General features: G+C 41.1%; 2 protein-coding genes across 7 annotated transcripts in view; one reads left to right on the forward strand and one right to left on the reverse strand.

The window, feature by feature from the left end:
• RPL31 (ribosomal protein L31) overlaps positions 1-14,908 on the forward strand; it is a 435,376-nt gene that overhangs the window by 177,353 nt on the left and 243,115 nt on the right. The gene's annotated exons all lie outside the window — the stretch shown is intronic.
• TBC1D8 (TBC1 domain family member 8) overlaps positions 1-14,908 on the reverse strand; it is a 52,748-nt gene that overhangs the window by 2,048 nt on the left and 35,792 nt on the right. For all 4 annotated transcript variants that reach the window (XM_072135869.1, XM_072135867.1, XM_072135870.1 and 1 more), the window contains 11 exons: positions 12,753-12,903; positions 9,889-10,103; positions 8,803-8,920; positions 7,328-7,613; positions 5,968-6,097; positions 5,554-5,652; positions 5,253-5,321; positions 4,245-4,485; positions 4,083-4,148; positions 321-410; positions 39-139 (listed from right to left, as the gene is read on the reverse strand). In XM_072135869.1, coding sequence (XP_071991970.1) covers positions 39-139; positions 321-410; positions 4,083-4,148; positions 4,245-4,485; positions 5,253-5,321; positions 5,554-5,652; positions 5,968-6,097; positions 7,328-7,613; positions 8,803-8,920; positions 9,889-10,103; positions 12,753-12,903 — 1,566 coding nt within the window. The remainder of the gene's footprint in view (positions 1-38; positions 140-320; positions 411-4,082; positions 4,149-4,244; positions 4,486-5,252; positions 5,322-5,553; positions 5,653-5,967; positions 6,098-7,327; positions 7,614-8,802; positions 8,921-9,888; positions 10,104-12,752; positions 12,904-14,908) is intronic.

A 14,908-nucleotide genomic window follows, 5' to 3' on the forward strand; every position in this document is an offset into this window, starting at 1 on the left:
TTGTGACTTGACAATCCCTTAAACCTCGCCAGGTTTACCTGGGTCATTTTGGGAAGTTCCTTATCTGTGCTTTTATCTTTATCTTTGGCCAAATCTTTAAGCATTTGCTTCAGTTGTTTTTGATAATCCTTTTCCCCACCTGTAGACAAAATAAGATACTGGTTAAATTCCCATTGATCTGCATATTAGATTTCAGGAGTTTTAATGTCATAAAAACATCCAGGGAAAAGAGAGATCAGCAATCATATAAATTATATCTAGTAAATGAAGCAGAAAGATTCTATGTGAAACTAAATAATGAAAAAGTATGTAAAACATACTGTTGGGTTTTGTAAGCTTCAGTGGTCTAGTAGTAGATAAAAGTGGCCCCTTCAGTGGTGATTGACAGTCATGGTCACTCTCTGTAAGAGCTGCAAACAGACAATTAAAAATATATAAAATTGGAAAGTCTGAAAATCCATAGTCATTTAAAACACATGAAACAAAAATAAAAATGATAACACCCATCATGTCACTATCATATTGTGTGCAGAATTATTAGGCAAGTTGTATTTGAGAGGATTCTTGTTATTATTGAACAACAACTTATAAATCAATCGAAAAGATTCATAAATATCAACGCTTTTGGAAGTTGGAGTTGGGGGATATCTTTGGGGGAGATCTGTTTGTGCAGGTGACTTACTGTGCAGAATTATTAGGCAACTTAATAAAAATCAAATATACCCATCTCACTTTCTTATTTTCACAAGGTAAACCAATAGGACAACAGAAAATGTCTGGCATTCAAAAACAAAACCAAATCAGCGACCATACAGCCACCTTTCTTCATGATGACACTCAAATCCTTCCATCCATAGATTCTGTCATTTGCTTGATCTGTTTAGGATCAACTTTGCAGCAGCCACCACAACCTCCCAGACACTGATCAGAGAGGTGACAGTTTTCCCTCCCTGTAGATCTCACACTTTATGGCAGTGTTGGCTAACCTATGGCACTGGTGCCAGAGGTGGCACTCAGAGCCCTTTCTGTGGGCACTCAGGCCATCACCAGAGATGAGTCCAGGTATCTCCCTGCAGTCCCAGACAGCCCAGGACTTGCTGTGCACAGAGCTATTTTAAAGTGACAGCTCTACCTGGGACTATTTTCTGCTTTATTGGTGTCCTCAGGAGCTGGTATCAATGAAAACTGTGACAGAGAAGGGAGTATAAATCACAAATTAAATTTCTGTGTTGGCACTTTGCGATAAATAAGCAGGTCTTTGTTGTAGTTTGGGCACTCGGTCTCTAAAAGGTTCGCCATCACTGCTTTATGGGGTTCAGATCAGGTGAACCAGGGGGCCAGGTCATTATTTCTTCTTCTTTTAGATCATTACTGGCCAGCCACTCTGTGCAGTATTTGGATGTATGTTTTGGAGCATTGTACTGGAGGAAAATCATGTCTTTCTTAAACAATACCGACTTCTTCCTGTACTACTGCTTGAAGAAAGCATCTTCCAGAAACTGGCAGTAGGTCTGGGAGATGGGCTTCGCTCTATCCTCAACCCAAAAAGGTCCCACAAGTTCATCTTTGATGATTCCAGCCCATGCCAGAGTCAGAGTGGAGCTCTCTGCCCTGTACTGATCCAGCCTCGGCCCATCCATCTGGCCCATCAATAGCCCCTCTCATTTCATCAGTCCATAAAACCATAGAAAAATCTGATTAAGATATTTCTTGGCCCAGTCTTGACGTTTTATCTTATGTTTCTTATTCAAAGGTGGTCGTTTTCAGCCTCTCTTACCTTGGCCATGTCCCCGAGTTTCGCACACCTTGTGCTTTTTGATCCCTTAATGTTGCAGCTCTGAAATATGGCAAAACTGGTGGCTATTGGCATCTAGCTCATTTCTCCTCAATTCATGGGCATTTATTTTGAGATTTTTTTTTCTACATGCTTCTTGCGACCCTGTTGGCTATTTTCCATGAAACGCTTGATTGTTTGGTGATCGCACTACTAAAGTTTGGCAGTTTCAAGACTGCTGCATCCCTCTGGCAAAATAGGTCAGAACAGAGATTTGACAGACTCAAAAAATTGTCAAAATGTCTTGCAAAGGAAAATAAGTTGCCTAATAAATAAGCACACCTTATATAAGGAGTTGATATCATTAGACCACACCTCTACTCATTGTACAGCAAGCACATTAACAAACTGGTTTGTGCCCCCTCAGGCAGGATCTACTTTGCTTTTAGCTTTTTATTCCCTGGTTTTTACAGAATAAAGAAATTTTAAAATTATGCAAATGAGTCTGAGTCCCTTATGCTCATTTGCATAGTTTTAAAAACCTTCTATTGTTAAAAACAAGGGCACAAGGAGCTCAAAGAAAAGTAGATCCTGCCAGAGCGGGGCACACTCCAGTATGTCAGTTTGCTTGGTTTACAATCCTGGTGGTAGATGTCCTTTAAAGGGGTTGTCCGAGAGTAATGAAAAAAAAAAACTAAAGGTGGCCAGAGGGGGCTGCTTAAAAAAATAAATATCTACTTACCTTCCGTCGCTCTCCAGTGTCCTGCGCTGCTGTTGCTCCGGTCCGGGCGCCATGTAAACAAACATGGCCGCAGGAGCAGCGCAGGCCGGCCGTGGTTGTTGGGTCCGGCCGGAAGCTGAGTCCTGCTCTGCTCCGGTGGCAGCACCGCGGGACACCGGAAAGTAAGTAGATCATTATTTTTTTAAGCAGCCCCCTCCGGCCACCTTTAGTTTTTTTTTCGTTACTCTCGGACAACCCCTTTGAATGTTCACACATTTAGGGTCAGCTGCACCAACCTGTGTCTCAGTCTCCTTGATGCAGTCTTCCTCTTTTGCACACTCATGCAGCTTCTTCCACCCCTCCACTATCTGCTCAGCGCACATGGCGGAAGAGAGAAACACAGGTTGGTTCAGCTACCCACCCCCCAGGACTCACCACACACTACTAGCAGAGAGCCAAGTAATGTGAAGTAACATTTTATAAACTACTGAAATGATTCAGAATGCTGACAAAGGCATTTTCAAAATCAAGATAGCATGTGCTATTGGAACCTATAAAACGACATTCCTGATTAACTGCATCACCCGTTCCTCATCAGTCAGCAGAGTTCTATTTTTTTTTTTATTCTGCAAAATTAAAAACTGCTCCTTTATCATCCTCAAATACACATATTGACAAAAAAATAGTAGAACCAGCAAGTGTGGCCATGGCAGATCTAGGCCATACACACACATTGGGGCACATTTACTAAGACTAGTGCAAACTGCACTATATGCAGTTTGCCTGTGTATTGTGCAGAGGGCGCCAGATTCAGGATTTTTGACACCCGTTCCTTATGAATCTGGCACCCTCTGCACTGTCCCGACAGAGTGCACCATTTTTTTTGGTGCACCTTTAACATGGGGTGTGCAACACATTTCTGTTGGACTTTGTTAAATCTGGCGCACGGTCCGACTGAGCACGGTCCGACTGAGCACCAAAATAACCCCTTCAGTGCAGAAATTTGTGTTGCATGATAACTAGTGCAGCCATGACACAAATGTGGCGCAGACCCTTCTTAAATACCTAGAAATAAATAGCAGTTTGCACTAAAAAAGAACTTGCAAAGTCCTGGGTAAATGAAAATGAAAAGATGTACAGACGGTCCCCTACTTAAGAACACCCGACTTACATACGACCCATAGTTACAAACAGACCACTGGATATTGGTAATTTCTTGTACTTTAGTCCTAGGCTACAATAAACAGCTATTCCAGTTATCAAATGTGTCTGTAATGAAGCTTTAGTGTTAATATTGATTCTTATGACAACCCAACATTTTTAAAATCCAATTGTCCCAGAGACCAAAAAAGTTCTGGCTGGGATTACAATGATAATATATACAGTTCCGACTTACATACAAACTCAACTTAAGAACAAACCTACAGACCCTATCTTGTATGTAACCCGGGGACTGCCTGTACACATTTCAAATAATTGTTTAAGTCAGAGGGGGAAAAATGTTCAATAGAAGTGTCGAAGACCAATACAACGGTCACACGTCACATTTACATGACAAAAAATCTTGATATGATCCAGATATCTCACCAGGTGGTATATGGAGTCTGTATAGCAACTTGATTTTTTCATTCATCTCACCATGATAAATAATGTCTAAAAAAGGAATAGAAGAATTTGAATTATACGTATCTAAAAATGCTCATTCATAGTAACTAAACTCACTGTAACCATACACACTAATACAATTACCTAAGCACCATGCAAATGACTTGAACTCAATCAGACTGTCCTGATTTTCATCCATCAAGCGGAACATTCTTTCTGCTAGAGCTTCTGTGTGAGAACCCCAAGGCCAGGGTGAGCACAATTTGAAGAGGGATGTAAACTGTCCACTATCAATCTTGTACTGTTCTGCATACGCCCTTCGAGGGTCATGACGGTCAATTAAAGAAGAGATCCCTTCCCAGTAACAGCTGATGAAATGTTCTCTCTGAAATAAAGAAAAAATAAATATTAAGGATTTGAAGGGGTTGTCCAGATCCTTTTTAAAGCCACATAAATGTAGCTGTGCCAAAAGTCCCAATGTTGGCTGGAATGGATGTTTGTATATGTCACTGCTGAAGCCTATCAGAGGAACTAGTTACAACCTCTATACAATCAACACTTCACTGCAGAAGTCAGTCAGCAGATAAAGTAGATGATCACGCTAGAAGGCCACAATATTAGTGGCTCATTAAAATTACTATATATGTCAATGTGCTTTTTTTGTACGCTTGAGAAGAAACTTCTATTATGCCTCTCAGCAACAAACTTTTCCCACAAAAATAATTATTATTGAAAGTCAATCATTGGAAATATTGTGTATTTTGTGTGGGGCAACAGGAGTCAGGATTGTACAATCATGTATATATCGCTAATAGCTCAGAAAATTAAAAGTGAAAGGCTGCTGGAGAAGGAGTCAAGAAGTTGATCTCTAAATGGTTTTTTTTCTCAGCGCCCAAAGTCTCGAGGTTTATTACCAGTGAAAAATGATAGGTAAAGGTAAAATAATTAATTTTTACAAGTCTCTCTCTCCAACACCACAGGAAACACTCATTGGATGGATCAGTAACCCATGATCACATGATCATGTGATGGGCTTCAGTACCTCAGGCGTTGTACAACTGCTTAGGCTAAAGTCGGCGCAGCCACAGAGTAACATGGGGATGGTGACCTCACAGTCACATTTCTGATCACTGACCTACTCCTGAGCCTTACCTTAAACATGTCAAACAGATCTTCTAAATCTTCATGTAGAAAGGACACATCAGGTGCAACAACTCTAAGCTAAAAATTAAAGAGAGGCCTCTGGTGAGATGAAATGTGTGAGTAGAATATAAAGGACATTGGTTAGATCTATAAATCTCTGAATTAGAAATATTGGAATTTAAAGTATTATTCTCGAGGAGGTCAGTATTATTATAATGCACTCATTGTGTTGCCCCTCAAAGTGGATGATAACAGTGGATCTGGAGCAGATTACACTGGTTATCCATATAAATCTCTACAAGGTACTCACAACATTTTGTTTTGTAGTCTCCTCGTGACTCTGTAGAACACGGATCCTATGTTTACAACGCAAGTGTTCAATCTGTTCGACAGAGCTGTTGCCAAATTTCTAGAATGATACAGAAGAAATCCATCAATGTTATTCATGTTATGCAATAGCAGAAAACTAAAAACGGAACGAAACATATCTATGTGAAAACGGTTTAGACACCACGCAACACAAAATGATAACATTAAAAGGGGATAAAGATATTAATATCAACATCACATCTAACTGGGCACTTTCACACACCACGTTAGTGATCGTGCATGCACCGCAGGCTCTTCATTGTTGTCCTTTGTCGGTCTATGCACGTGCCATCTATTCACTAGCAGCTCAAGCTATTGTATGATTATCTCAATTACTTGGGTAACATTTACATACCTCATAGGAATCCCGTATTAAGTCTGCAATATCAGTAACTGGGTAGAGTTCCTGTTCATTATTCAATAAACTGTGTAAGTTTCCAGTGTGGGGCAGAGGGCTCTCCTCATTCCGGACATGCTCTAAAAATCTAAAAAGCAACATTTATCATTAGTACATGAAGGTGTATACAGCATATGTCTAATGTTATGTACATCCCTTGTATAATGATTCTATTTATCATACGCCTGCGCTCGTGCTTTTTCGCAGCATGATACATCAAGAGGCTCCGGCCTCTTGATGAATCGGGCAGGGTTCTGCACAGCGTTTATTTCTACACCAGCCAGAAATAAACGCAGCTGGCGACTTATCACATGTGAAAAGTTGCCGGCTGCAGTGAGTGCTCAGGGACAGTAACGCCCTGCGCCGGCTCAGTCACACGGCCTGCTGTACACCCTTTCACTCCCCACTGGTGTGAAGGTGGCGCATTGGGGTAAATAATCGCAAGTGCATTTGCAATTATTTCTGGGCTTCTACGCCACTAATGTGATAAATATGCCACAATATGTTTTTGCTGACAGACAGCAAGCTGGCAGCTTTGAATGCAGGGCAACAGGCAGTGCCCTTCACTAATGCAGGTGAGATGGCAGCTGTTCGGGCTGCGCTCTCAGCAGAATTGCCCTGTCCCGGATGCCGACACTGTCTGCTTGCTTCCTGACAGCATCAGCATCTAGAGGTGCAACTCTCCCGCTGAGAGTGTGGTGCAGATCACTGCCATATTACCAGTGTTTGAGTAGACAGTGAAGCCAGAGCACTCATGAGCTGGGAGCATTAGAACTGTGTCTCACAGTTGCCTTGTCAACTTACCAAGGTCCATTCCAGCACAGAAGGGAAAGGAGTCATCTCAGGCGTGTGTGTTACTTATACCAAGACCATTATCTTAAAGCAGTTACCAAAATCACACCTTGCTTCCAGTGTACCCACCACAGTTACCGCTCAGCATTACTGGGGGATGAGTACACCCCATCAGAGACAGTTATCCTTGCCAAGACCTTGCAGTGCTGCCACTGTACCCCAGCACAGTTACTGCTCAACAATTCTGATATAATACCATTATAAATATAACTCTTTGGTATTAGAGCTACAAATATCACAAAATTATGGATTTTTTTCATTTCATTTATTTTTCTTTTTAAACAAGCTCTAAAGGTTGGCTACCACTGGTTTCCTCAATCACTGACAAACAAGATTTTCCTGTTCATATACATTTTGGCATAATATAACATTGAGCTGGCTCATTACAGAAGTTATTATTATAAACTCCATTAATTAAAACAGTAGTGAGACAAGGAAAATCAAGTGAGAAAAAAAAATGTCCAACCTGCTGAGAATCATCAGCGCCTGTGCATCATCTTTACTGCTACATAGTTCTACAGCTGTGGCATCCAGCACCGCCAGTCCGATCTGGAAAATGGCCTGAATACCATCAAAGAAAAAACAGTCCACAACATTGACCGCGCTCTGCAGGGGCATAATGCTGATAAACAGCGTCAGGAACCATGACAAGGATATGGACGCCAATGTGGATAAGTCAGTGATATGTTCTGCCAGCTCAGGAAGCCGCTCATGGACAAGTTCTTCAAAAACAGACTGGTCAACCTGGGCTCCTGTCAAGAATATGCCAAGAACACAATGAGAAGTCCAATATAACTGTACATTTCTACTGTGGGATCTTTAGGTTCTGTAGCATATTCACTAGATTTTTCCCACCAAGAGCAACACATAGGAATTGCCCTTAATTTTCTTCACATCTTGGTTATTGCCTACATCTACATGTAACACATTTCTAAGATTTCCAAGCCATTAGCAAACAGTTTCAATGTCAATAAATGTAATCTTAAGAACACCCAACTTACAGACAACCCCTAGTTACAGACGGACCTCTGGATGTTGGTATTTATTGTACTTTAGCCTTAGGCTACGATTATCAGCTGTAACAGTTATTAAAGGTGTCTGTAATAAAGCTTTATTGACAATCCACATTTTTAAAATCCAATTGTTACAGAGACCAAAAAAAAAAATTGTCAGGAGCTACAATTATAACATACACAGTTCCAACTTGCATACAAATTCAACTTAAGAATAAACCTACAGAACCTATCTTGTACGTACCCCAGGGACTGCCTGTATAGGGGTTGAAAACTTCTCACTTTTATTTTGTTTGAGGAGCTGGGACAGCACTGATGTAGGAATTATACATTATTACCAGTGAATGCTCTCCTTATAAAAGGTAATACCTTAGTGTGACTGGCAGACGCATGTCCGTGACCTTACCCAAACTGCTCTTTGTTCTTTTGGGTCAGTTTTTGATTGTATGGTTGTTACACAGTTTTTAGATTGGAAAACTGCAGATTTTATTTTTTATTAATGAAAGTAAAGGATGTTTAGGATGGGGTCATCTGTCATATTAGCTTAGGTTTAGTAAAAATGTAGTGCCCATTACAGATTAGGAATACAGAGGCAACAGCTGTCACTTACAAATGAGAAATTTTTTTCAAAATTATTCATTTGGGGTACGATCACACGTACCGCTAACGCTGGGTTTACAAGCGCAACGCTACCGCAACGGGGGGTTTCTCAGCCCAAACACATTTGCAATGAAACGCATGCAATAGGCATGGTCCCTTGTGATAGCGCTTTGCTTTTAAATGCGTGTGACCATACACTTATAGCGCTTTATTTTTTTTTTAAATGAAAAAAATCACTTCATTATTCTTCCTGCTGCTAATTCCATTTAAATGAGTTGTAATTCTTCCCTTCACCAGAACATGACAAAAGTCTCAAGCAATAACTCACCCAAGACCCTATGATTAAAATAATCTGGAAGCATCCTTTCACATACTGCAACCAACAGCCAAAATGCCTCTTCTTCCTTGGCATAAAGTAGTAAGACTGAAGTGAGGATATTCATTGACTAATTGAAGAAGGGAAATAATATATATGGGTTATAAATGAATACACATCTCAATGTAAAGTAATTTATCAGTGCTGGTACTTCTGTTCCGCCCCGTGCACACTAACGGTTTACGTTTTTCTAGCCCCTAGATTTGCAGGTAACTTATGTCCCCATGGATTTCACACCCATGCACTCCAACCCAGGTGTCACCTATGCGCTATCTGCATTTATGGATATGTTGCTTGTTTGAACAACGATGGATCATTTAGCAGCCACCTGCATTTTTTTGTGGATTTGCAAAAACGGATAACATATGAATGACACAAGGGCCGTTTTTGCAGATGATGAACGAGAAAACTGGCAAAAACCGGTTGAACAACACAAATGAAACTACAAGTCCTAGTCTGTGGAAGGAGGAAAAATAACAGTGTACAAAAGGTACCTTTAATTTTTCTAGGCTAAGACCTGGGTGCGATTTTTGAGAGTAGGCTGCCACAGGGGGTGCCTGTGTGTGCTTACCAGGGGGAGAGGTCAGATTCCTTAAATAGAACATGAAAAATCTGGTCATGGGTGTGAGATGTACTGTGTATACGTGCTGAAAAACCTTAACTCGACTTATACTCAAGTCAATGAGAAAAAAAAAACTGTACTCACCTTTCCGACGCCCCACCCCCCCGGCACAGTGCATCATCGTCGGAGAATCCGGATCAGGGATCGCGACTCGGACAGGTAAGTAAATGTGCCCCAGTGTGTTCTATCAGACATGCACCTTTAAAAACTTAAGCACTGAACAAACGTTATCTGAAAACTAATTGAACTCTGATGGAAAATATACATTTTTCACTGTACAAATTCTGATCGAACACTGATCAGATAGATGAAACTCTGCAACGCCTGTGTGAAAGGGGCCTTAGATTAAAAATGGGAAAAAGCACTTTAAGATGTTACTAATATGATAAAGTCTATGCTATGCTCTAATGCTTTACCTGACAGTATCCTATTTTTGGGTTTCTGTAGGCGTAAGCAGTGAGAACTCTCCTCAGAGCTGCAATGCCAGTTTCGTTTTGGAAGGCTGGATGCTCGGGTAGGGATCTGTGCAGGTCACGCTCAATCTCTTCTGTCACCATACAGCTTTTACCCATCGACTCATCTACCAGTCTGCTGTAGTAATCTGGATGAGTGGCCAGGTCAGTCACTGCATCTGTATGTAAGGAAGCATTGTGGAACAGAAAAGGTCATATAAATTGTGCTACAGAAGACCAAACTTTTATTACTTATTCATTACAACTATTATGCCAATAGACTTAGTCACCATGCTAGTTGTTAAGCATTAAGCCGAGTCACTGCTCACTTCTATCTATTTTTTTATAACCAAGTGAAGCAGTGTTTAAAGCCTTTACTTTATTAGGAGACATTAGTACCTCACAAGGTTCCCCTGAGGATTGCATCCAATGACACATGGAACGCGTAGGGTATTTTCACAAATAGCTACTCTCTTGCATTAGGAACTGCCAGGGTCCACTAGGGACAGCATTGGGACTGCCCTTGTAGGGGTGGGAGTTTACATATGGGGACAGGATACCAGCTAGTCTTCGGATATTAATAAGCTTTCATGACTGGACTTCTGAGCCTTGGATCAATATGCCTCTTTCTGAAGACTGGTGAGACCCATCCGATTTTCCTTGATCTGTTTTGTATGGGATACCTAGGTGTCAAGGGTTATGTAATACTATTTGCAATTATGTGGCACGAGAAGGTGAATAGCTTGCTAACACACTTAGCCACAGTATAGATCCACTCTATGAAGGTTGGATATGTGCAAGTGGCAATATTGCGCAGTGTCTACCACTTATTGTGCCTATTGAATAGATACTTGTAAATTGTCACCAGGGAGCAATTTTATTGCTATGGTATGTTTATTTTCTTTGACTAAGTAATTGAGATGATAGGTTCTGAATTTTTATTTGGAAAGATTAAAAGTTATATGTTATCTTTATTATTATTCTGTAAATAATGCTGCACATTTGCAGGCGCTGTATATGGGGTCAGGATACAAGCATTTAGCATAGGCTAAGACAGGTGCCTGCAATTACAATCTGCATTTAATACCCCGCCGCAACCATAGTAAATGGATGAAGAGTGGTGAGGCCTACCCTGTTTTTTTCCTATGCTCCCCGGTCCATAGGTTATCTGTTACCTGCATTTTATATATAACCTCCACAAGGGATTATTTTTGTATGTGCTGGAAATGTTCCATCCTGTGTATTACTGTACAATCATTAGTATACATCGTGGAGGTGAAGCTTCAGATGTTTCCAGCTAGATATGTCACTGTAGTTCAGTGTGATTTTAACTTTTTGTATGACTAAAAGTTACGTTTTTATGAATATTTACACAGCGGTAGCCTGCAGTTTTTCTGCTTCTTAAGTCAATTAAACTTCAGGAATATTTAACAGATTTTACATTGTGTGGGTGTCCTTGCCACAGTTGGTAGAATGATGTGGTACATACAGTCTATTCGGGTGGCACAGGTAGCCCAGTTTCTACAGCATGACACATTGATAAGTGCCATCGCAAATAGGCATTGTGTTCCTCTCAGCATAGTCCCAAGGGAAAGAAAAACACAGGCTGTTGAACAAGAATAGATGGAGATTGTAGAAGGAATGGTATCTACTCCTGTTTGCAGGCTAATGTTGTGCATGTACGTGTCCAAATGGTCAGAGACACACTCCATGAGGGTGACATGAGGGCCTGACATTGTGTAGTGGGACCTTTGCTAACAACCCTGCAGCTTGATTGGCAATTGCAAAAGAAAACTGGAAATGGCAATGAATATACGGTTGGCTCCCCTTTTCACAAGATACTGTGTGCAACATAATCCAGCATGAGAAGTTTTGAATTAGGTCAGTGACTGTCTGACCCTTGGAGGGTTGCACAAACTTCCACAGATGGGTGAGGGTACGTATGTAGGGCCGCAAGCTTGAGGCCATACATATGCCCCCTCTACACAGCTATGGCCGCACGGAGTGATACGGTGCCACACATGAGCAGCACCATACGACATTCCATGAGCACGACCTGTATGTTGTGCATTTCTATGCGGAGGGGAGGGGTAACCCCTCCTCTTCTCCATCGCGGTGGACATACATAGCCTTAAGTACTGGAATGAAATCCTTAGCCCTGGGGATCCTCCTGGTACAGCACAATGTTCTATGTGCCTAACTGTATGATGGTATTACTGCCATTGACTCACATCAAGTTCCCTATTTCCCATCATGGGTTACAATTATTTCTGTGGTAAAATAGAAAAGGAACCTGTCAGGTGACTTTTCACACAAAACTGGCCCCCTTTATTATACTGCACTAAGCTTTCTACGAAAAAAAGAGAACTTATAAACTATTTCTAATCTCATATCGGCATATACCATTATCTTAACTAGTCATTTTGGCACAGAGCAGATTATCTAACCATTCAGTCAATGTGCTGCATCACACTGAGATTTTACTTCCAAGAACCAAACTGTCTGCTCCAAAACTGGTAAAAAAATTGTGGGATGACTCCATGAGCTGTTGTCCCTGCCCTGAATAGTTATTCTGAATAAGCATATGCCTATTTAAGGTTATAAAAACTTATAACTTGACTTATAGCAAAAGGCCTTTCAAGGGGCACCTAGGTCATTACTTGATGCTGCGGCCATTTTAGCATGGAAATTCTATCCGACGGGATCCCTTTAAAATGTAGCTGATGGGGAACATACCAAAAGCTGGTTATTACAGTGTTGCATCAATGAATACAGGCACATTAGTTTTTTTAAAATATATTTTGTATTAAAAAAATTATATTGACTACCTGAAAAGATGAGCCAAAGTTCTCCACGAAGGGATTCAGGTATTCCCATGGCAACAAGCTTCCGGATTTTCTCTGTACGAAACATACATACAGTCCTCCCATACTCAGCAAAATGGTCCATCCACAAGCGTTCTTTTATTTGCTCTCGTGTCTGTAAATATAGTGAAACCACAGCACTATGAGAGACAGAAATCTATGAAGCTCAATCCACCATAAGAATCTGCAGCAAGACTTGGATTGATGCATGGAAAAGCCATCAAAACAATGCCTGGTGGTTAAAAGTTTGATCCTGCTCTTCTTCCTCCCGAAGTCCCGAAGACATCACATGGAAGTTACTTCATTGCCAATCCCAATTTGGGAAAAATCTTCATAGTAATCATCACACCATGTCACAACAGGGCTCGAAGTTTGTAAGGCTGGGTTCACAACACGTTTGATGTATACACTAAGCGTATATGTTGTGACAGCACCCAAAATATACGCTTAGCATATAGATTGACAAAGAGTGGCAGATGGAGGCATAGTTGTTGCCTTTGTTTGGCCACTATACCAGGGCCGCCCGACATGGTGCTTGATGCACCATGTGCTCATTGTGCTGTGGCCTGGAGCCATCACAATCTGTGGGTGCTGTAATCTGGTCACAAATCATGCCTAATAAATCGATTACGATTCTTGTAAGGTACAGGTCAATAGACAGCAGGTAATGTTAGCGAGTGAGAGGATATCTGGTGCACCATTCCATGTCTATGGGAGCTATCTTTAGAAATCTCATATACCATACAGATTGCTGTCCGCTACGCTCGGGAATTTGAGAGTCTTCGATAGTACTGATCACACGGCCTGCCCCTCCACCAATCAGTATGGCTTAATGGTGTTCACTCTCCTACAGAGTATAGCCATGCTTTCTTACCATAGAGTGAGCTCTAACATCTGACATATCAGCTATAAAAGGAGGTCATGTAGACTGTTGAAGTTTCAACTCAACATTGAAACATCAAGCCTAACATTTATATACTGACTAAAGTGCTACTTTTGTTCCAGTTTGTGTGGGAAAATGTGAAAAATTTGCATTGTGCCACATTCCTGACCCACACAGAAAACACATACACTTCTCCCACCAGACAAAAATGATGCGAAGGAGATTAGCAGGATTTTATTCAGAAGGGGATCCCAAACTTATGAAGCCTAAAGTGTAACTGTTATTTGAGAAAATGTTTAATCTCATTTAGAAATTCAGCTTAGTTTGTAAAGAAACAGGATACAAAGCTCCCTCATAAACAGAGCCATATTTCAGCTTATATATAGTGAGTCTATGAAGCCAACTATAAGATCCAATCTAATCTCCCTGTTTATTTTTACACAACTCTGGGCAGTGAGGATTAACACCTTGACTTTCGACTTGATGTTCATAGAATACTACAGCCAGTGAGACAGCCGAAAGGGTTAACATTCAATGCTCAGAGCTGTGTAACCAATTTGGAGAGGAGAGCCTAACTTCCATCTGGCAGACTGTCACCCATGACAATGGAGAAGTTAAGGACTACAGTACCCTCACTGTCACCCCTGCATCACAACTACAGGTGCTGATAGCCTTTCTTAATAGTATGGGCCTAATGGAAGCCCACGTCTGATGAGATGCTAGCTATAATCGGACTAAGGATGCATTCACACCGCTGTATGGGGGACTTATATATGGTGTGTATATGCCCCCCACCCCATAGACAGCAATGGGTGCATGGCGCTGTACGGGAGTGGTACGGTGCAGCACATGCCGCATGTTTCTCTCTGGAGAGGGGCGGGGTGAGCAGCGGTCCTCTCCCCAGCACTGCTGTGTACCTGAATATAGCCTAACTCACAGCATAAAAGTAATAATTAAAGAGATAACAAAAAACAGTTGCAGAACATTGACTGTTTTCATACTAGAACATATTTTTTCATGTTTTAGTACATAAAATGGAGAGTTAAATAATTACATGAATTGTCACCTTCAATGGAAAGAGACTATGAAAAAATGTACTGTAACAACTAACACACATCTAGCGGTCTCGGTGGTTACACTTTGCAGCCTGGTGTACTACTGGAGATCTTTTTTCATCCCTGCACCCCTCACCACTGTAACTGCTATTTATCTCCTTGGCGCCTGTTATTTCTCCCAT

Source organism: Engystomops pustulosus, chromosome 2, assembly GCF_040894005.1.
Source record: "Engystomops pustulosus chromosome 2, aEngPut4.maternal, whole genome shotgun sequence".
NCBI classification, from domain to species: domain Eukaryota; kingdom Metazoa; phylum Chordata; class Amphibia; order Anura; family Leptodactylidae; genus Engystomops; species Engystomops pustulosus.